Source organism: Erithacus rubecula (assembly GCF_903797595.1).
Source record: "Erithacus rubecula genome assembly, chromosome: 10".
NCBI classification, from domain to species: Eukaryota; Metazoa; Chordata; class Aves; order Passeriformes; family Muscicapidae; genus Erithacus; species Erithacus rubecula.
The window spans coordinates 22,760,167-22,780,402 of record NC_136662.1 but is presented as its reverse complement, the minus strand read 5'-3'; the positions used below and the strand labels follow the sequence as shown (position 1 = coordinate 22,780,402).

Here is a 20,236-nt window from a genome sequence, read left to right as displayed (position 1 = left end):
GGGGTGATGAGTTTGTTCTGTCCTACTTTTGCTCTTACCTTTGTGTATCCACTCAGTAAAACTCACAGGATGGGGGAGGGATGGGGGTTTGTAATGGGGCCTTCAGCTCTGGGACTGGTTTGGAAAAATGTCTTTGGATGGGCATGGGAAGAAAATAATCATCTGTGATGATCCACGTGACTGCTGGGGAGCTGAGGATGGGGTTTCCAGGGAGCAGGGGAGGTGTGGGAAGAAGCTTGTGGGTTTTGGTCTTTGAACCACCACTTTTTAACAGTCAATTTGCTGAAAGTGAAATGAACTTCAAACGTCTTTTCGGGAAAGAAAATAAAGGGGGGAGGGTGCGGGGTTGAAGTTGCCATGCCACCAATTTCACCTTTGTCAAAAGTTTTGGAGCCTTTTTTTTTTTTTTTCTGTTGCTATATGAAAAAACAGTCATTGACAAAAAATACTTTATCAGCAAAATGTTTAAATTATGTAATAAACAAAACAAAACAGAGATGTTATTGGTGTGATTTTAAAACAGCCCCAAGACTGAGTCAAAACAAGAGAGGAAATGCCTGTACTGCTGGGATAGCCCATGGCCAAATCCCCCAAAATGAAGAAGCCTGAAAAAATAAAGTGCTAGGCAAGATCTAGCCAAGAGTATTCATCATTTATTGACCTCCTACCTTTCAAAAAATCCAACTCACAGAAAGACAGGTCCCTAATAGCTGTCCCTACGTCTACAGCAGGAGAAGGGACACATGCCAGGGGCTAAAATACATCTCACTTAAATAAAAAATGTAAAGCAGACATAATACTTGGTATATCATGAAGCAAAAGCACAGATGCTGCTTTATGAGATTCTGCTTTATCAGAGACCCGAGAGATAAGGAGGGGTGAGTGAATCCCCAGTCTCCTTCTCCATATGGAACCTCCTGTTTCACCACCACGCAGGGCAGGGGCTTCAGCAGAGCTTCAGCTTCCAGCATCTCGTGGCACTTATTTCCTCTGAAACTTTTTTTCCCCTGCATGGCATCTGAAGGAAGGTGGGGGCATTGTCAGAATGCAGCTGAACCCACATGAAAGCTGCAGTGAAGGGAGCACTGTGGTCTTTGACTCATCCAAGCTCTGCTGAGATGAACAGCAGGAAACCCCTGTGGAGAGCAAGCTCAGTGGTGATGGTGGCCTCTGAGAAACATACAGCACCACAAGGGAGAGAGGGAAGACAGGCAGCACCAAACCAGAGGTGGAGACACATTCAAGACATCTTCAATATTTTTAAACAAATGAGATCAGGTTACAGGGACTGCCATAGCATGGGCTGGGGTTCTCAGGTACACAGCATGCCAACAAGGGGAAGACTGCCAGCCTGGAAGGAGACACCACATGAAGCATCACCAGTGCCACAGCTCAGAACTCATCTCCCCCAGCAGCCTCTCATGCTGCTTGCTCCCTTGCTCCTGAGCTGCCAAAGGTGACGAAAACTCCAGGGAGAACAGGAGGAGGATCTGGTGGTAGCAGTGTCAAAAATATGAACTGAAACCCCAGTCCTTCTGCATGTGCCAGAGCAGAACAGGGTATCCACAGGTGATGGAGAACCTCTCGGTTATGAGCTCCAGGGTCCAAACTGTGCAAACTCACAAGGCTGACACCTAACCCTGCACCTCAGAGATATATTGCAGGAATGGGCTGTTCTTCAGACAGTAGCACCTTCACAAACCAGGAGACTCCTTCCTCCCATGAGCAAGGGACGGAGCACTTTGAAAAATGAGGGACTTCCCAGGGCCAGTGGGAGATTGTGAACTTCATCTGCCACACTGATCTTGAGGGTTAGGATCAGTTTAACACAACCAAGCACAGCCAGTTCTGCCAGATTTGGGGAGGCCCTCCTGCCTTCAGCCTGGCAGGTGCTGCAGCCTTTCCAGAGCTGGCTCACGGCAATTCAATGGCTTTTGTGTTGTAGCAGCCTGGAGGAAAACTCCTCTGGATATCCTCCAGGTTCTTAATATCAGCCAGGATGTCATCAATGCTGCTCTCCAGCGTGCGCACCCGGGCCTTCTGCAGGGCAGCTGTCTGCTCCAGCTCCAACATCTCCTCCTTCAGCTGCTTGCTTCTGCTTTTGGCTTTGCTGAAGTTCTCCTCCAGCTGCCTCAGGCCATCCTCATCCACAGCACCAGGCTGGTCTTTTGCACAGAAGGAAAACAAAGAATAGGAAAGTATGCATGGAGGCTGAGGACTAGATCTTTCTAGATACTTCATCTCCACCCTGCTGCCCAGTCTGTTCACAGGCATCAGGTAATTTAGCTTCCCACTAAACTCCCAGAAGCCCTGCCTAGACCCCAGTGGGATCTGGTCTCCATGCACACCCCACAAAACCTACTCATGAGACGCAGCAGCTCTTCCAGGGCAGCCAGCGTCGTCTGCACAGCTGCCCCTGCCTGGCCAGCCTTGTCATGGACCCTCTGAGCTTCCTGAGCAGTCTGAAGGAGAAAAGCAGCAGCTGTAAGGTGAAAACAAGCCCACAAGTCAACCAGGGAAGGATACAAGGCAAGGGAGATGGGGGCCCACCTTCTCTATCACAGCAGCATCCGCCTCAACCTCCAAGAGCTTCCTCTCAAATGAGTCCTCCACTTCCTTGGCCTCCAGTTGCAGGGTGGCCACTGCCTTCTCCAGGGCAAGGACACCATCAGCCGTCTTGTTGGCTTCCCCCTTCAGCTGGGCAATATCCTAGGTGTTGTGTACAGGAAAAGGCAGTGTCAGAGAACAGAGCACAACCAAAATCACCCTGGGTACACTGGAATAGGGAACTGGTAGAACCTGGTTCCTTCTACAAGGGACCCAAAAGTATCACAAGCTGTCCTCATGTTCTCCCACCAATTGCTCCAGAGAGTTGTTTCTATGCCCATGGCTCAATCCCTCCCTCACACATCAGCCAATCCCTGGGGAATTACACATGTGGGAGGTGAACCCACAAACACCAGTTTTGGGACCTCACAAGCCTGCCAGTGACTCTGGCTGCAGGAGTGAAAAAATCCCCTTGGTCACTGAAAGGGAGCTACAGAGATCCTCAGGGAAGAAATGTGCCTGCAGAGATCATCTACAGCCAAACTGGTATCTGCAGGACCCACTGTAGAAAAGCTTCAGCTCAAAAACCAACCCCTCAGATCCACCATGAGGTTGCTAACCATCTCCATGTTTTTCCCCTTCCAAATTCTTTTCTGACAGCAACAGCACTGGAGTCTGTCCTCACCTCTTGGATCCCTGTGGTGATTTTCTTCACCACTTCCACCACACTGCTGCCTGCCTTTGATTCAGAAGCAGCACTGTCCACGATCCCTTTGGCTTGGTCTGTCTTCTCCCTGGCAGTGGTGACCATGCTGCTGATAATGGGCAGCCTCCTCATGGCATCTTGGGCTTCCCTCCTCTTGTCCTCTGCTTGCAGGTTGAACTCTGGAAGCAACATATGGAAATTAAGCCATACTACTTTTGTGAGATCCCATATGGAAAGGAGAATGAAGGGTTTCTAGGATGTTACCCTTGAGGCTCTTGAGGATCTTCTCCACCTCGTAGAAGGTGGCATTGCCAGCACTCACGGCTTGCAGGGCTGAGCTCCTGGCAAGGGTGGCTCGGGACAGCAGCTGTGTCAGCTTCTGCAATGTATCAAGAGACACAAAGGGTGGGTGAAGGACACAATATGGGACAGTCACACAGTCCCAGAGCAGCCTGGGCGGAGCTGGGTTGGAAGAGACCCATCATCATGCTTGCTCTTCCCCCTTAATCAAGACTACCCAGCCTGATCTGCCATCAGAAGCTTGTGCCAGTGTTCCTCAACCAGCTCCAGCTATATCCTAAGTCATCTCAGCTCTGATCTTTGCAGGAGCAGGTCTTCAACCTGCCTTACATGGAGGAGATGTGCAGTGAGACCCTGCACCAGCAGCTCCCTGCACACACTGAAGAGCAGCCCCAAGGAAGGGTGCAGTCCTGCACCAGGCAGGCAGAGCTGCCTTTGGGCAGCTGGGCAGGGACACTGGTAGGGCCAGTACCCCCAAAAGGCATCCCCCCAGGGCTGCAGCTCCTGCTGGGTGACCCCACCACCCAGCCTCTTACCGCTCTCTCGCCCTCTTGCCCCTGGAGCAGCTGCTGGGCTTCCTCCTCCCAGTGCCCCACGCTGCTCTGCAGGCCCCGGTACTGAGCCAGGGACGTGTCCACCAGCCCCTGCAGGGCACCCATGTCCTGCTTCAGCCTCGAGGCTTCCTCCTGAAACAGAGACACACTGGGGTCCCCAGCCTGGCCCCAGTTCCCACCAGGAACCAGGGGCAAAAGGGAAAAAGGGTAGGAAGGTGTCTATCTAGTGGTTCTCCAATAGGGATGGAGCCCTGGGAAGGGCTGAACTTGTGGTGGGATAAGCAGGGAGAGCATCAGGAGGAGCAAAAGGAGATCTTCTGGTGGGACAGGCACAAAGCCCTCACCTTAAAGGATCCAACATCCATCTCTGTCAGGCGGGACAGGGAGCTGAGGAGCACCAGGCTGCCCTGGTAAGCCTTGTCTGCCCTGGAGGCCATTCCATCAGCATCAGCCTTCAGGCCTCCAGCCAGTGACTTGAGCTCCTCATACCTGTACAGATGTGAGGTTGGGGAGTCTGGTACCAGCCAAGCTGCCAGCCTCCCATCCCAGCAGTAATACTAGTATCTGCATCGACTCCTTCACATTCCCCAAGGCCCCATGCAGATTTATCACACATAAAATGTCAATTGCAAACATTCCCTGCATCCCAGTCCTTCCAATGAGCAGGGCATCTGCTGGCTCCTTACTCCCACTCTAAAATCAGAGGTTTCACAGAGCTGAACCCTCACAGCTGCCTGGTGACTCTGCTAATCCCTACCCTACCACTGTGTGTTTTCTTCTGTTCAACTTAACTTCCTTCAAGGCTGCTGCTTACATCCCACCCATGGTGTGCAAAGCTGGGCTCTGGAGAGGCCAAGTCTGGCCAAAGGAGCCACCATGGGCTTAAATTCACCCTTAGGCTAAACCCAGCCCAGATTTTGAGCCACATGTGGAAATGATCCCCAGAAGCTGCTCACACGTCCACAAACCCCTCTGCCCAGCTGCAGAGAGGACCCCAGGAGCATTGAGGGCTGAGAGGAGGGAAGCAAATGCTCCACAGAGCTGCCAACCCTCCATCTCCACCCCTCAGACAGCAATTCCCTGCCTCCAACTGCACATGTCTGCAGCTCAGATGGGGAGGCAAGGATGGATCCTTGGCCATGCCCCTCTCCCTCCCAGCTCCACAGAGGACACTGAGGCCAAGGCACTGCACTCACCTCTGGGGCAGGGAGCCCAGGGCAGCCTCTCCCCCTGCGGCCGCGCGCAGCAGCTCCAGCGCCTGCCCTGCATCCTCCCGGGCCCCCTTGGCAGCTTGGTCAATGGCATTGGCTGCTTGGGTGTGGCTGCAGAACACAGGGGGATGGTCAAAAAGGCTTCCCACCCAGGGTTTCTCCACCAGCTTCCTTCACTGTTGCATTCACTGATGCTGGATCACACCCCTTGGAAACACAGCATGTCTGTGAAGCGGACCTGTATTTTGCTTGTTCCTCCTGCATCTCCCAAGGATAGAGGAGCACTGGGGATCTGTTCCAACTGGACATCCAAGGGCAAAACTCTGATCCCAAAGATGCTTCTAAATCACATCAAATTACATCCTCAAAGACAGCTGAGGACAACGCTACAGGGCAGCAAAGACAGCCCAGCAGCTGCATCTTCCCCTCCTCCAGGGCTGGCAGAGGTCAACCAGAACCTTCCAAAAACTACCTTCTGGGCACCTAGCAGGATCTCAGTCCTCTTCCCCTTGCTCTTGACTAACAGTGGAAGCAACTCACCTGTTGGCCAGTCTCAGAGCCTCCTGGGCCAGCAGCAAGAACTGATTTGAACCCCCGGGAAAGCTTGAAACAGGAATGGTCTGAGGAGGGAGTAAGGAAGACAGGTATGAGTGCTCTTCCCTCCTCTGCACCCAATTTGGCAGTGAAAGAGGCAACAACAGTATGTTAAACCTCCATTGCCCCAAAGACCCCTGCCAGCACCTCTCAAGGTCCCAACTCCGAAGAAAGGACCACCAGAACACCTACATTCACAAAACACCTGTAATTCTTTAAATCCTTGCTTTCTCTGTTGATTTTCCCCCAGCCCTGAGATGAACTAGGAGCCTGTCACACGGGAGGCTCTTACCACCCGAAGGAGAGCAGCACCACTGTGATCCAGGTCCAGCTTGGCTCTCTCCAGCAGCTGGTGGGTCTCCTGCACCTGCCTCTCATACTGGCTCCCCAGAGACCTCAGTCTCTGCACTGTGGCCTTGATCTCATCCAAGTGACTCTGGGAGCTGGACCCTTGACCCTTCATCCTGGCCACACGGGCTTCCAGAGACTTCTTGGAGGCTGGTGAGAAGGAAAGAGAAAGGATGAAGAGAAACTCATTGCAAAAAGGCCCAGGCAGCAAAACCCTCCCTGATACAGCCCAAATGGCTCCACCCAAAAGCAGGGGTCAGTGGTACCTTGGAGGCTCAGGGCTTCCCTGAGGATGGTCTGTAGTGTCTCCTCAGCCACCAGCATCCTCCCCTCCAGCTCCTGACTCTCTGTCCCACCGCCAGCTCGCACCTCTGACAGGAGCAGCTCCAGCTCCCCCAGTTGCTGCAGGTACCTCTCCACCTGCAACCACAGACCAGGTATTCAGCCAGCAGGACACCAAACTCATGGGGGAAAGACCAGGGCGACAACCAGGGCCACAGTCAGGCCCAAGGACAGAGACCAACATGAAGGCTCGTTTTAGGATGGGGCACAAAGGATCAATTGAATCAGGTACAAAGCCAAGGTTTGAATTAACACTTTGCTTGCACCAGGAGTAGATGCTTGAGGAGGACAGGAGGGCGAAAAAATCACTGCACTCCTTGCTGCTCAGTGGCCCTGGGGCTGGCACAGATGCTCACCTGCTCTTTCACCTGGCCATAGCAAGCTGGGCACTCACTCTCTTCACAGCGGGGACCCTCATAGCCAGGTTTGCAGATGCAGCTCCCGTCGCTCCTGCACTTCAGGGGCTCAGCACCAACTGAGTTGCAGGTACAGGCTGCAGGTCAGAGTGACACAGCTTCAGGGGGCCTGGCCCTGCCTCAAGGCACAGCACATCTCTCCCTGCTTTCCTCCCACATTTAGCCCTGTGCTTTGGTCCCTGCTCACCATTCCCACTTTCCAGCATCCTCCTTCCCATCAAACCACTCCATAGTCAGCCACGGGTTTTCATACTCATCCCCAGCTCAGACAGCCTCTGAGTCTCACCTCTGCACTTGTCAGAGGGGTCAGGGGCCAGGGGGTTCCCAAAGAAGCCATCCTTGCAGCGGTCGCAGTAGAAGCCAGCCGTGTTGTAGATGCACTTGAGGCACTCGCCGGTCCGGCGGTCGCAGTTGCCCACGGCGTTGGGCTCCACGTTGCCATTGCAGCGGCACAGCTGGCAAGGCTGGGAAGCTGCTGGATCTCCAAAATAGCCATCAGCACAGTACTCACAGTTGGCCCCTTTTGGGAAAGGAGAGATGAGCAGAAGTTAATGCTTGTGCCCAGGAGGCAGAGGCTGACTCGCTGCTTGTGCCCCACAGAAATGGGAGTGTTCAGCCCCATCTGGGTTGGCACAACAGCTGCTCTGCTGTCATCACCACCATAGCCAACACACAATGCCCCACACACGCTCTCGAAAGCTGGGTGTCACAACTGATCTTCTACAAGTCATTTCCTATTTGTTTTTATCCTTATTTTTTGTTCCTCTCCCTCTCCTACCCATCCTTTCTCCATCCATGTTGCACTTAGATGAGAACTTTTCCTGAAGCAGGACAAAGTGTGTTTACCCAACCCCTGTGGCAGGCAAGCTGGGCTGAGAGGGCAGTGTGGATCTCCCAGCTGCAAGCACTGCAGAAGAAGACAGAGCAGAAGCACGAGGGGCATTACCAGCAGCTCCAGGAGGGCAGTGGCCACAGATGATGCCCTGTCCGCCCGGCCCCACGGAGCAGCCCTGGCCGGGCCCGCAGGGGCAGCTCCTGCAGCCGCCCGGCTGCCGCGGGTCTCGGTAGGAGCCAAAGGGACAGCTGCCACCATTGCCCACGTTCTCATCTCCTGAGTAGCATTCACCTGGAGGGGCAAGGAAAGGGATAGGGCACTTGACTCACATTCCCAGTGGGACATCCTCCACCACTCCAGCCACAGCAGCACAAGCACAAGGTCCAGCAACCTCCACGAAATCTCTTCAGATCCCCACCATGCCCACATCATGCACCACATAAAATCATGAAATGGTGAGCATTGGAAGGGGCTTTAAAGGTCACATAGTCCAACTCCCCTGCAACAGGCAAGGACTTCTTCAACTAAACCAGCTCTGTCCAACCTTTGCTGTGCTTAACTTTCAAATAAGAAGTCAGAAATGAAGAGATGTCACTATATGGGCAGCAGGAGATGCTTTTTTCTCTTTCCAACATGCATCCAGTTTGTTGCAAATGCATCTGACTGGGGGAGTTTTGTCTTCGATGGTCCCCACATTTCAGACCCAAGTCACAGAATCATGATCACAGACAGAATCACAGATGAGTCATAGAATCACAGAATCGTTAAGGTTGGAAAAGCCCTCCAATACCATTGAGTCCAACCTGTGGCAGATCCCCAGATCCAGAGATCAACCAGCCTGGAGCACTGAGTGACACATCCAGTCCTTCCCTGGCCTTCTCCAGGGATGATGACTCCCTGGGCAGCCCCTTCCAGTATCCAATGACCCCTTCTATGAGGAAATTTCTGTGGAGTCAATGGTGTGACTCCCCACAGCCCTGTTCTCAGGCCATTCCCCCAGAGCCCACCAGCACGGCGTGGTGGTGGCTTCTCTTACCGGTGTCAGGATCACAGATCCCTCCCCCCTGGCAGTGGCAGGGCACGCAGGTGCTGAAGGGGCCGTGGCCAGGGGTGTCCCTGCGGTAGCCAGGGGCGCAGCTCTGGCAGAACTGGCCCCGGTAGGCGGCTGGGCACTGGCAGTGCTCCACCCAGGGCGCGGGCAGCCCGGGCACGGGCAGCGCCGACACCAGCGTGACGTTGTCGATGTAGCCGGTGCCTGCAGGGAAGCACAGCCTGTCACCCGTGGGGACAGCAGCTACACTTGTCTCCAACAGCTGGGAGAAGCCAACCTTGCAAGCTCTCTCTGCACTTACTGTACTCCCCAAAGGTGGCTCGGATCCACAGGGCTGTCAGGTTTCCCAGCAGCCTGCGGAATTCAAAGCGATTCAGCCTTGGGCTCCACATGCTGCTTGGGTGCTCGTCCAGCCTGCCGTGGGAGAGGGGAGAAGTGGAACTGGTTTTAAAAAAACAGATGCCTCCTCCACAAAACACAACAGACCTTGCCCATCTCCCTCCTGGGAGCTCAAGGCTTTGGGCAACGACCTCCATGCCTGCAACTGATCCAGAGCCGAGAACCCAACCCAACCAAACCTCAACATCTTCAGCTGCCCTTCTCACAAAGTAACCTGCTTATCCAGGACAGAAGCACCTCAGATGCATCCAGCCCAAACCAGGCAGCCAGTTGCCACCCCCAAGGGACCACAGCTGAACCCAGGACCTTGAAGCTGCAACCATCCTTATTCCCCCTGCCCCAGACACCCCAGCTCCCCACTTCACCTGAAGGTGTAGGTCTGGCTGGTGCCGCAGGGCAGGACCTTTCCCTGGGGCAGGAAGGGGGCAGTGACTCTCAGGCCGTGTCCCTCCAGGACCACGTCATGCAGAGATGGCTGCCGTCCCCCTCGGTCCAGGCGGTAATCAAAGGAGAGCACCTGCCCATAGCTCAGCTGCTGGTTCCCAAGGAATTTGGCTGCAGAAGGAAAAGCAAAGCTTAAAATCTTTCCTTCCTCCTAAAAGCTCAGTTCATGGGATCAGACCAAGCAAAGGGTCACTCTGCCCACCGCTGATCCCACACCTACCAGGTGCCACAAAGTATATTGGCTCTGATGTCCTTGCTGCTATGAAGGCATCCTGGTGGCGTGGGGACCACTGGAGCTGGGCTGGGGAGCCACTTTCATGGACACCCCGCCAGCCCTCAGTACCTGCAGCACAAACAAGGAGCAGTCAGAGTGGACAGGGAAGGTGTTCCTAGGATTCCAGCAACTTTCTTGAGCTGTGTCTTATCAAAACTCTCCAGCTTCCTACCCCAGCCTCTGAGGGGGAAGCACAGTTATCCCTGTGCCTACACATCCATAAATCAGCATGGCTGGGCACAGAGTCCTCTTTCCAAGTGGCAGGAAAGACATAATGAAGAAATCCTATGCTCCCCTCAAGCCTTGGATCCTATTTCTGCCCATGACCAATCCATCCCATCAAAGCAAGGTTGCTGCAGCCACAGGCAGGTTGGATGAGCACCCAAGGAACCAGCACAGCCCAAGGCTGACTTCCAGCAGGGCTGTGAACCTCATGGTGCCTCCAGCCCATTAAGAGAAGGAAAAGCAAACACCCCCAGGAGCCAGAGGGATGTGCTGCTTGGGCTTACCTTGCTGGAAGGTAGAGGTGATGTTGTGGACACTGTAGTTGTCTGCACTGGTGCACGTGTCCGAGTGCCCGTAGCAGAAGCAGGGCGAGCATCCTGCAGGGTTTCTGGCATCCAGGTTATAGAAGTGTCGCTTGCACCTGGGAAAATACAAGAAGGTGACAATGTTCAAGTTGTTTTCTCCTTTTACTGGCCCACACAACCATTCCCCTGATGCAATGCAGCCATCAGCAGGGTTCAAGGTTATCACCAGGCTGGGATGGTGTGATGGGCCTGTGCAATGGCTTCAACCTGACAGAGGGCAGGGCTGGACTGGATACAGGAAGAAACTGTCCTGTGAGGGTGGTGAGGGATGGCCCAGGTTGCCCAGAGAACTGTAGCTACCCCATCCCTGGAAGTGTCCAAGGCCAGGCTGGATGGGGCATGGAGCACCCTGGGATAGAGGGAGGTGTCCCTGCCCGTGACAGGGGGTGGAATGAGGTGAACTTGAACATCCTTTCCAACCCAAACCATTCTAAGGCTTGGTGAAGTGCCAGGGAACAGCTGCAGAGAGGAGGAGGCCGTGCCAGGCATGTCCAGCACAGCCTCCCACGCTCACCTGTGGCACCTCTCCCCCGTGGTGCTGTCCTTGCAGACGCAGTGGCCGGAGTCACAGTGCCCCACGCTGCCCGCCGGGTCACACTCACACTGCAGCCTCCTGCAAAGGTGCAACAGCAGCCTCCACCTGGGTTTCCAGCTTGGCCTGGCAGCTCAGTGCTTCCTGCTGCTACACGGGACAGCAGGGAACCCTCCCAGCTACCATTCCCATGCAAGAAGTGGGGAAATGATCTGCACAGCCACCTCCTTCTGGAATCTGCAGCCTGTGGGTGCCAGGTTGAGTCAGTGCCCGTTGCTACTGCCCCAGGGCATCCCAGAGCATCAGACCCGCCTACATGCAAAAAGTGAAGCTCCACTGTGCTTAATAAAGCTTGGCTGAGTTTAATAGATTTTGGCTGAGCTCCACCAAGCAGCAGCACCCCGGGGAGGCTCGAGCAGGAGGCCCAGCAGCAGCACTGAGGCAGCCTCTCTTGCTAACACCCTTTGCTGCCAGCAGCCCCAAAGGAACAATGGTAGGTGAGGTGAGGAAGAAGGGGATACAGCTGAGGAAGTCAGATCAGAAACATTTCTAAAGGTGTTTAAACAGGGCTTCATGAAAAGGAAGGAATTGATTTTTGCATGCACATTTCCAGGCAGCCCCACAATGGGCAGGTTTTGTTTTATATGGCTGTCACTTGTTGGGTGTTATCTGGAAAATGAAACCATCACCTCAGAGAGTGGCTAAGTTCAGATTTTGATGATGTTGCAGGGCACCAAGCTCTGCAGGTTGGCATGGAGGTCCAGCCTCACTCAAGCCCACTCTCTCCTAGCATGGTTGGCTTAAGGTTGTCCATGAGCTGCCATGAAACCAACCCTGCCTTTGCAGGACGTGTTTTCAGCCAGACAGGCCCCAGGGGAGCTTTAGAGCTGGCCCTCCTGCTGGCCTCATGCCACCAGTGGTGGCCAGCACTCACTGCTCACTCCTCCAGCACCCTGCCTCTGACAGGGACTCGAAGCCCAGGTGGCACCGGTCACACTTGTCCCCCATCACTCCAGGCTTGCAGCTGCAGCGTCCATCACTGTCACACTGTGGGCTGAGGGACCCTGCAGAGAGACAGGAGGGAGAGGTTGGCATGGGCACCTTCCAACCCAAATCACTCTGTGGCTTTGTGACTATTTCAGAGGGCAGGTGGGTCTTGAAAACTGTGGTCTGGTATGTAGGGGCTCAGAGCCTGACCTGCCCAGGTGCTCAGCAGGTGCCTTAAGCCCCTTAGCCCAGGAGCAGCAGTGCAGGTACCTAAGGGGTGGCAGAGGCAGCACTGCTGTCCCCTGTGCATGTACCCCAGGGGTGGCAGAGGCAGCACTGCTGCCCCCTGCGCACGTACCCCAGGGGTGGCAGAGGCAGCACTGCTGTCCCCTGTGCACGTACCCCAGGGGTGGCAGAGGCAGGGCCGGCAGCACTGCTCCCCCTGCCGTCGGAAGAAGCCGTCCCTGCAGCGCTCGCAGCGCGGCCCCTCCGTGTTGCCCCGGCAGCCCAGGCAGCGGTACCCATCGCCCGTCTCCCTCAGGAGCTGCCAGTCAAAGATGCACTGCCTGGACATCCCGTTGCAGTCACAGCCTGGGGAGAGAAGAGCAGAGACACGTCTCAGATGATGCCTAGAGATGAAGGCACCGGCAGCAATCCCACTCCGAGGGGCAAGGTACAGGGTGAAGGTGGCACAAACCCCCCCTTCCTGCTTCCCCACAGCTCTGTGTTTGTCCCCACGTCTGTGTCCATCAGCCACCCCAGTACCCCTGGTGCCCACAGCGTGCTCTGCATCCCCACCCTGGGGAGGAATGCCCCATTTCACTGCTGAGGATGGACAAACCCAAGCCAAGCAGCCACAATCCACACAATAGTATTGCCAGGGCTGTTCTCCATTTTTTCACAGGTCTTGCAACATAACCAGGACACTGTTGGTTTTTGGGTGTTTTTTTAACCATCTCTGCTTATTCGGTCTTGTTCTAAGAAAAGCATGGGTAACCTTACTGGAGACTTTGGGGAAAAGGGAGGTTTCCTGAGGTTATCCTTTATTTCACCTGGCCAGCAGTGATTTGAGTAGGAAAAGCTCAGCCAGCTTCCACCAGGCCCCCCACCCAGGTGTGCAGAGCAGGGTGATGAGGAGTGGTCTGTGATCCAGGTAGTTTGGCGGAAGTGTGCCAGCCAAGAGGGAGATTAACAAAAAAGGTTTGGGCGGGATAGAACAGGTCACCTCACCCCACCCTCCCTGATAGTGAAGAGAAGCTGCAGCTGCCCACACTGCTGCATGAGGGATGGCAGGAAGAACAGGCATGAGATTCTGCATTCTTCCATAGCCAAGGGAGATGATGTCTCTGGACATCAGACTCAGGCATCTCACCAGATGTGCCTGCTCCAGCTCTCCACTGCCTTGTCCAGCTGCTTTCTTGGAGCCACCTCTCACCTACTTGGCAATCCCTCAGTACTGGAGCATTTAATCCTGAGGATCTTTACTCCAAACATGCTCCTCAGGATCACTGAGGAGAGCAGGAACAGCTGAGAGAATGGTTGGCAAAGACAGGCAGGAGAAAGAAACATCCTAGGGAAAAGCCAGGTCCTCAGGGACACAGAGCCTGCTGGGGAGCTGCTCCAAACCACCCTGATGCTGCCATGGGAGCCTCGACTTCCCTCTAAGGAGCTCTGCTCACTGCTGGGGACAGGAAAGGCCATCCCCAGCCACCCAGCCCCTGCCCGGGTCACCTCTGGGAGCACAGGAGGTGGGGGAGTCCAAACACAGAAACCTGCAGCATGGATGCAGGCAGTGCTTTGTTCTCATACACTCTGAGCCTCCTCGTTCCCAGCCCTCCTGTGGCACCAGCCCCAGGGTACAACGTCCCGTCCTCTGCATCTGCGACTCCCGGGGCCAGGCAAAGCGCTCGGCTCGCACCTGGGCGCCGCCCTCGCTCACGCCCATCGCACCCGCATTCCAGAGGGAGCACTCAGCGCAGCCTCTGCCAAGAGCAGGGTGACCTCATGCGCCGGCAAACACCGAGGGAGATTTTTCCAACTTCGGCAAGCACAGCTCTTCCCTCGCAATCTGCCTGCCAGGAGATCGGGATCGAGCTCAGGAGATCTTCTGCCACACTAGGCTGACCCTTGGACACAGAATTGCTGCCTCCGGGGTCTGGGAAATCAACTCCAGCCTCAGAGAGCATCACCAGTGACCAAAGGGCATGGACAACACAAAGGACCAATGGTGAGCAGCAGTGTGACACTTTTTAAAGTATTTGTGCTCACCTTCCCAGTAGAAAGATCTCAGATTGATCCCACTCCCCACCCCTCTACACTGCAGCGAGAACTCAAGCTGGAAGGGATCCATGAGGATCTCTGAGATGAGCTCCACCCATGCATCACCCCACGCCTATGCAATCCAGAGGATTTGCTGGGTTGCCAAATTACAGGCATGAGCACCATAACCCCAGGGAATGAAAATCTTTGAGTGCTGCTCTACTGCTGCAGCATGTCAGGAACCAGTTCTCCAGCCCTGGAACGAATTCCTGTCTCACTGAGTCAAAGCCATCTAAGATGCTGTGGCAGGTTAGTGCCACCACTGCACTGGTGTGTCTGCTCCTGGTCATCTCCCAGAAACCCAGGAGCTCAGCTGGCTAATCCTTACCAAGAGCAAGGCACTGGAATTGATAACGAGAGGGAGCAGGAAGGAGCTGCTGGAGGATGAGGACCAACCAAGGACAGGATCATTTGGGCATCCAGGTGCCCTGAGGCTCTGCTCTGAGATCATCCACGGAAAAGAGCATGTTCCATTGAGGAGAAGCTTTGTCAACTGAGTTTCTTCAGTGATAGGTCAGGATGCAGGAGATCCATGGCACACATCCAGCAGTATGTCATTCCCCTAGCTCCCACCCGCAAAATAAAGCATGAAAAATGCTTGATGGCTGTGCTGAGATAAATTCTCACATCAGAAAGGCTTGGAGAAGAAGACAGGCAGCTTCAGGCTTCTTAAACTGTCTTCTTAAACTCACAAAACCAGACAATGGGTCTGTGAGGATCCAACAGCCCTGTACACATGACCCAACCTGCAAAGATTCCATTAGGAAAACAACAGAGCTTTGCATGCAGTGAAGGCTCCATGGCAATACAAGCCATTCCCTGCTCTGTGCTCCCTGCTCTTGGGACAGTGACCCTCCAGGCTGTCCCATCTGCTGCTCCAAGGCTGGGTGCCCCCATTGCCCAGCTTCACAGTTTCTCATTGCAGGAAGACCTGCCTGGGGCTTCCAGGCCTCTATCAGTGTTCTAAGTTACACCACCAAACCCACTCTGCTGCAGCATAGAAACACAGCCATGATCAACCATCAGCTTTACACACGTACAGAAACAGGTTCAAGAGTCCCTGGGAAAGCAGCAGCTTCCTACACGCTGCCAGAAAGGTGCACAGGAAGAATCTGTATTTTAAAATTTGCAAGTAATTAAGGCTGATGTAATAATTAATCCAAGCAGCATGTAAAGCAAAGCAGATATTTTCTTCCTTTTTTTAAAATACCCAAAACCAAAACACTTATTCAGCACTTATTTCCCATTACAAACTTAAAACTGATAAAATTCAACATCAAGCCCAGCAAGCTTATTTCAGAACATCAGTACTGGAGACCGAAAAAAATTAAATTACTCAGTATTTACACATACATGCAAAAACCTGATTTTGGCCAAACATACCCATCTCCAGACTATAGGCCAATGGAACTGAAATTCAGGTAACTGAATTACCACTGGGCTGAACATGTTTAAGTCTCTCTCCATGACACTCTCCATTACAAGAGATTTTTGTGTGCATGGGGATCTGCTGGATTTTTAAAGCTGTGGAAAGAAGACTCCTGTCTCCCACAGGATACAGCAGGGCTGTGGCACTTTGTGAGCCCCACAGACTCGCACAAAATCCAAATGGTGCCAAGTTATTAGAGCAAGCTGGACCCTGGATGCTTCCAGCTCTTCTCAGGCTCAGGGAAGGTTTTGGTTCCAGGAGTGACGGGCACATCAGCCACTGCCTGGGCGATGCTTGTGCTCACACCACATCCCACCCTGGGAGCAAAGCTCTACCTACAGCAATAAGGTAATTGCATGTAAATAAGTTATTGAAAGGGAATGCCAGTGACAAACGAAGACCAACTTCTCATGGGATATTTAACCTCGGAGGAAAACTAAGAAGCACTTACAGATCCAGTATCGACCCCAAAGGCAGGAGAGGAAGAGTGCCCTAGCGGGATGCCGTGCAAGCAAGCCAGTTCCCAGTGATGGGGAGAGGAGCTGCGAGCGGCTGTGCCAGAGGGATAGGAGCAGGAGAAGGAGCAGGAGAAGAGCAGGAGCAGGATCAGAGCAGGATCAGAGCAGGATGAGATCAGAAGCAGCCCCGCCCGGAGCTCACCTGGCCCGGCGCTGGCGCCCGGCGCTGCGGGCAGCAGGGACGCGAGGCAGGCGAGGCGCAGCAGCCAGCGCTCGGCCATTGCTGGTGCCCGTCCCGCAGGGCTCGCACCGGCTGCCTGCTGCCTTTTTTTGTGCGTGTTTTATCGGCTGCTCCACCTGAGTCACTCCCAGCAGGAAGAGCGCTGTGCCGCGGGCTGACTCACAGCAGGAGCCCAGCCCAGGGAGCGCAGACAGGCGCCTGCCCCATCGAGAGAGAGGCACTGACGGGCACAGCACCCGAGGAACTCCTGCCAGCACCCTCTTAGGGAAACAGAGCACAAGGAATGAACCATAAAGCCGAAGAAGCCCCGCTGCCGTCCCGCTCGCTCGGGTCCATGTCCCCGGCGGGGCCGGCCGGGAGCGCCGGGCTGTCCGGGCACGCCGGCGGCTGCAGGGAGCGAAATGAGACGGGATGAGCTCACAGGAAGCCTGCGGAGGGTGGGTAGGGGCTGCCTGCTCGCAGAACAACCAACCTGCATGAGCAGGACTCATTCCAGGTGACTAGAAAGGAGACCCAAGGCCAGCTTGAACAAATGCCCAGAAAGCAGAACAGTTGGGATTTACTAGATAATCATCAGGTTCAGGAAATCCCCGGACCTAGAAATGAGGTGGAGGTGGAAATCATCACATGTATCTGTGAGCTTTTTTCCTGAGATGGAAAATGAGCTTAGATGGGCCCTTGGCCTCACCTACTACATCACTTTAGTGCTAGAAGAAGGATGAGGAGTGGAGGCAGAGGGCAAGAACACTTGTCTGAGGCTGCTGACAGAGCCAGGAGGATGCCAGGCTCCACAGCCCCACATCCATTAGCACTTTGTTCTCAAGGGTAGCTGACAAACCACACAAGACATGAAGGCCAGTTCCACCTCACTCCTTGCCTTTGCTTTGCAGGAGGACATGACCACTTCTACCAGAGAACAGAGAAATCTGGAGGCAGGGGTTCTCCACCTCCTGCAGGTATCAGGACAAGCAGGACCCACAAGCATACCCACCTGCCCTGTGAAAGCAGCCCAGCAGAGGAGTACAGGGAGGGATGGATCACAGCATCACAGCAGCTCCCCTGCCCAATGCCTGGACCACTCCACAGGTGACTGTGAGTGACCCAGGAGCACCTTTAAATAGAATGAGAACACCAAACAAGTTCATCCCCAGAGACACTTTAGGCCCTTTAGGCCCCCTCCTGCATTAGGGATTCAAACTCAATCCAAGGCGTGACACGCTGCTCAGTTCAGGCCTGACAGACCAGGGTGATTAACACTGAGTTCCTTGTCTGAGCCTCTTTCACTGCCCAACAGCCTCCAGACACTCCAGACACCTGGAGCTGACTCACAGGGCTTTCCTCCGAGGCTCCTGGTGATCTCATGGGTGCAGCCAGCCCAAACTCACCAAATTCTGCACCTCCCTTTGCCAACTGTACCTGCCTCAGCTGACTGAGCCAACTCACTTCTATAAACAGGAAGTTTCCTTTTCATTTCACTTGCTCACAACAAGGAACACAGCTTCCCAAATGCCATAGTGGCATGGTGGGTTTGGGCATCTAAGGTGGTTTAATCTGGCTTTCATTACTAGTTTTTAAAGTGAGATAAAATTGTTTATCTCACTTAATACAGTAGTTCTTAGGATCTACTCACACCTTTAAGGAGACAGAACCCCTTCTGCTCTCAAGTACATCACTTGCCCACAACACCTCTGCTGTGTCCTTCCTACCTGCTGACACCCCTCTGCTCAGGAAGGTCATCCCCAGCAGTGTGGTCTGTAACAGCAGCTCCCAGACCACATCCTTGCTGACTTCTCTCTTAGAAAACCAGCCCCCCACATCAGGAAGATTTTCCTTATTTGTCTCCTCCATGCTCTCCCTTTTATCTCACCGTTGCCACCCCACCTCTTCCTGCACTTGTGCAAACAAAGCTGTGACAGCTCCTCAGTCATCTCTGCCTATTGACTCTGATTACTCTCACCTTGTCACACACCACTACGCTTCAGGATGACCTTTGAAAACCACATGCCATGAAATAACAAAAATGCATTTCCTGGGGCCCTGATTTCCCTAAACACATCTGATCTGGAATGAGCAGCTGCCCACCACCCTCCACAGAGCAAATGTCCCACTGCAACCTGACGCTACAGCAGCATCCTTTAGAAAAGGTCTCACACCAAAAGGATTAACAGAGATGTTTTACCTTTTAGAATAAGCAAAAGTGTAAGCAAAGGGAGGCATGAAGAACAGCTGTGCTCACCAGACACTGCAACAGAACGGTTTTATTTCACTGAAAAAACCCTCTTTATTTTAATCTGCAACACAAGGGAAAAAAAGTTTTATGTTTATTCACAACAGAGCCAAACAAGCTGTTTCTGTGGGCAGACCACAAGTTCATCAGTCCTGGAGGATGTGGCTGTGGCAGAATTAACTGCTCCTAAACCAGTCTGAAACAACATAATAATCTAAATTTTTCTGAAACAACATAATAATCCAAATTTTGCTGGTGAAAAGTGACGGATGTGCAAAAACTCTGAAGTTATGGTTTATTAATGCAAGCAAGAGAGAAAACCCATTTTGGTGACTTTTGCCAGATGAACACCATCAGATGATGCTGTGAGTCCTTGCAGCCTAGGTCAACCCTCACATCCCCAAGCTTCCTTTTGCAAGGGCCCATCTTATGTGCCACATCCTCCAGGAGGAAATCCTCTGGGATTTCCTCACAGTGTGGAAAATCAGTGACCATCATGTGCTGGTATCACCAAACACCAGAGCAGCAATGGAGCCTGGACTTCAGCCTCTCCTCAGAGAGAGTTGGGTGCCCTGGGAAAAAGGCCTGATGGCAGCCAGAGGCACCTGGAGCAGAGATCAGCTTTGCCAGGCTGGGCAGAGGCAGGCAGGGATCATGCTGGCAGTGAGCAAGCGAGGCAGGGCACAGCAGGGGCACAGCAAGGAAGTGCTGTCATGTCTGGTCTTGCCTGTGCCCTGTCTGAACACTAAGGGATGGAGGACAAAGGCATTGCCATCCAACTGTATTCCCCCTCTGGCCCCAAGCCCAGCCTCTGTGGGGTAACTTTTACATGGCATTCTGATGTTTCTGGGATGGGGACATACTGAAGGTGTAAAGCCAGAAGCCAACTAGAAAAAGTAACTAACCAGAATGTGGTCCAACATGTCATGGCTGTGGATGGGGAGCACAGGACACTGCCAGCTCAATGTGACTCTGTGGAGGAGTAGAGGAGCTGTATGACCTCCTCCACTTCCTCAGATCCCATACAATCACAATACAGACCTCTCCTCCAGGGACTTTTTCCCCAGCACTTTTTAACTTGTTCCAGTACCTTGTTCTCCCCAGAAATGAGAGGGAACCCAGCTCAGGTCTGTCCAAGCCCTCCCTCCCTGCTCACCAGGCCCCTGCCAGCCTCCTGCTTCCCCAAGGAGCACGAGAGATGGTGGAGCTTGAACCTGGGCAGGGAGAAGCAGCACAGGGAACTGAAGGAGAATCAAGGCCACCAGGGCATGGCTGGGGCTCTGCCCAGCAAGGTGCCTCCTCACCCACCTTGAGCAGAGCATCCAAGGAGGGCACCTCCACTTGGGCTTCAAAATATTGGGACAGTTTGGCAACCTGTAAGCCATTATCATGGTCCCTTGGAACTGGCTCTGCTCCTCCCTGTAACAGATTT

The 20,236-nt window shown here is 53.8% G+C and overlaps 1 protein-coding gene across 1 annotated transcript; it reads right to left on the bottom strand.

The window, feature by feature from the left end:
• Positions 1-537: 537 nt before the first annotated feature.
• LAMC2 (laminin subunit gamma 2) lies at positions 538-16,716 on the bottom strand. The gene is made up of 23 exons (XM_079314236.1): positions 16,539-16,716; positions 12,533-12,721; positions 12,078-12,207; positions 11,126-11,224; positions 10,531-10,667; positions 9,968-10,090; positions 9,669-9,858; positions 9,206-9,318; positions 8,890-9,108; positions 7,965-8,144; positions 7,305-7,538; positions 6,959-7,095; positions 6,527-6,680; positions 6,205-6,410; positions 5,859-5,938; positions 5,304-5,429; positions 4,452-4,596; positions 4,090-4,239; positions 3,518-3,632; positions 3,233-3,432; positions 2,551-2,709; positions 2,363-2,462; positions 538-2,165 (listed from the first exon to the last, which is right to left on the bottom strand). Exons 1-23 carry the CDS (start codon positions 16,615-16,617, stop codon positions 1,915-1,917), a joined length of 3,516 nt encoding a protein of 1,171 aa, XP_079170362.1. The 5' UTR covers positions 16,618-16,716; the 3' UTR covers positions 538-1,914.
• Positions 16,717-20,236: the final 3,520 nt, after the last annotated feature.

Excerpts from the sequence above, each read along its gene's own strand:
- LAMC2 (XM_079314236.1), bottom strand. The coding sequence starts at position 16,617 with ATGGCCGAGCGCTGGCTGCTGCGCCTCGCCTGCCTCGCGTCCCTGCTG. Across the intron at positions 3,633-4,089 it reads GGCAAGAGGGCGAGAGAGCG|AAGCTGACACAGCTGCTGTC; the intron begins GTAAGAGGCTGG and ends GATACATTGCAG. Across the intron at positions 2,166-2,362 it reads AGAGCTGCTGCGTCTCATGA|ACCAGCCTGGTGCTGTGGAT; the intron begins GTAGGTTTTGTG and ends TCTGTGCAAAAG.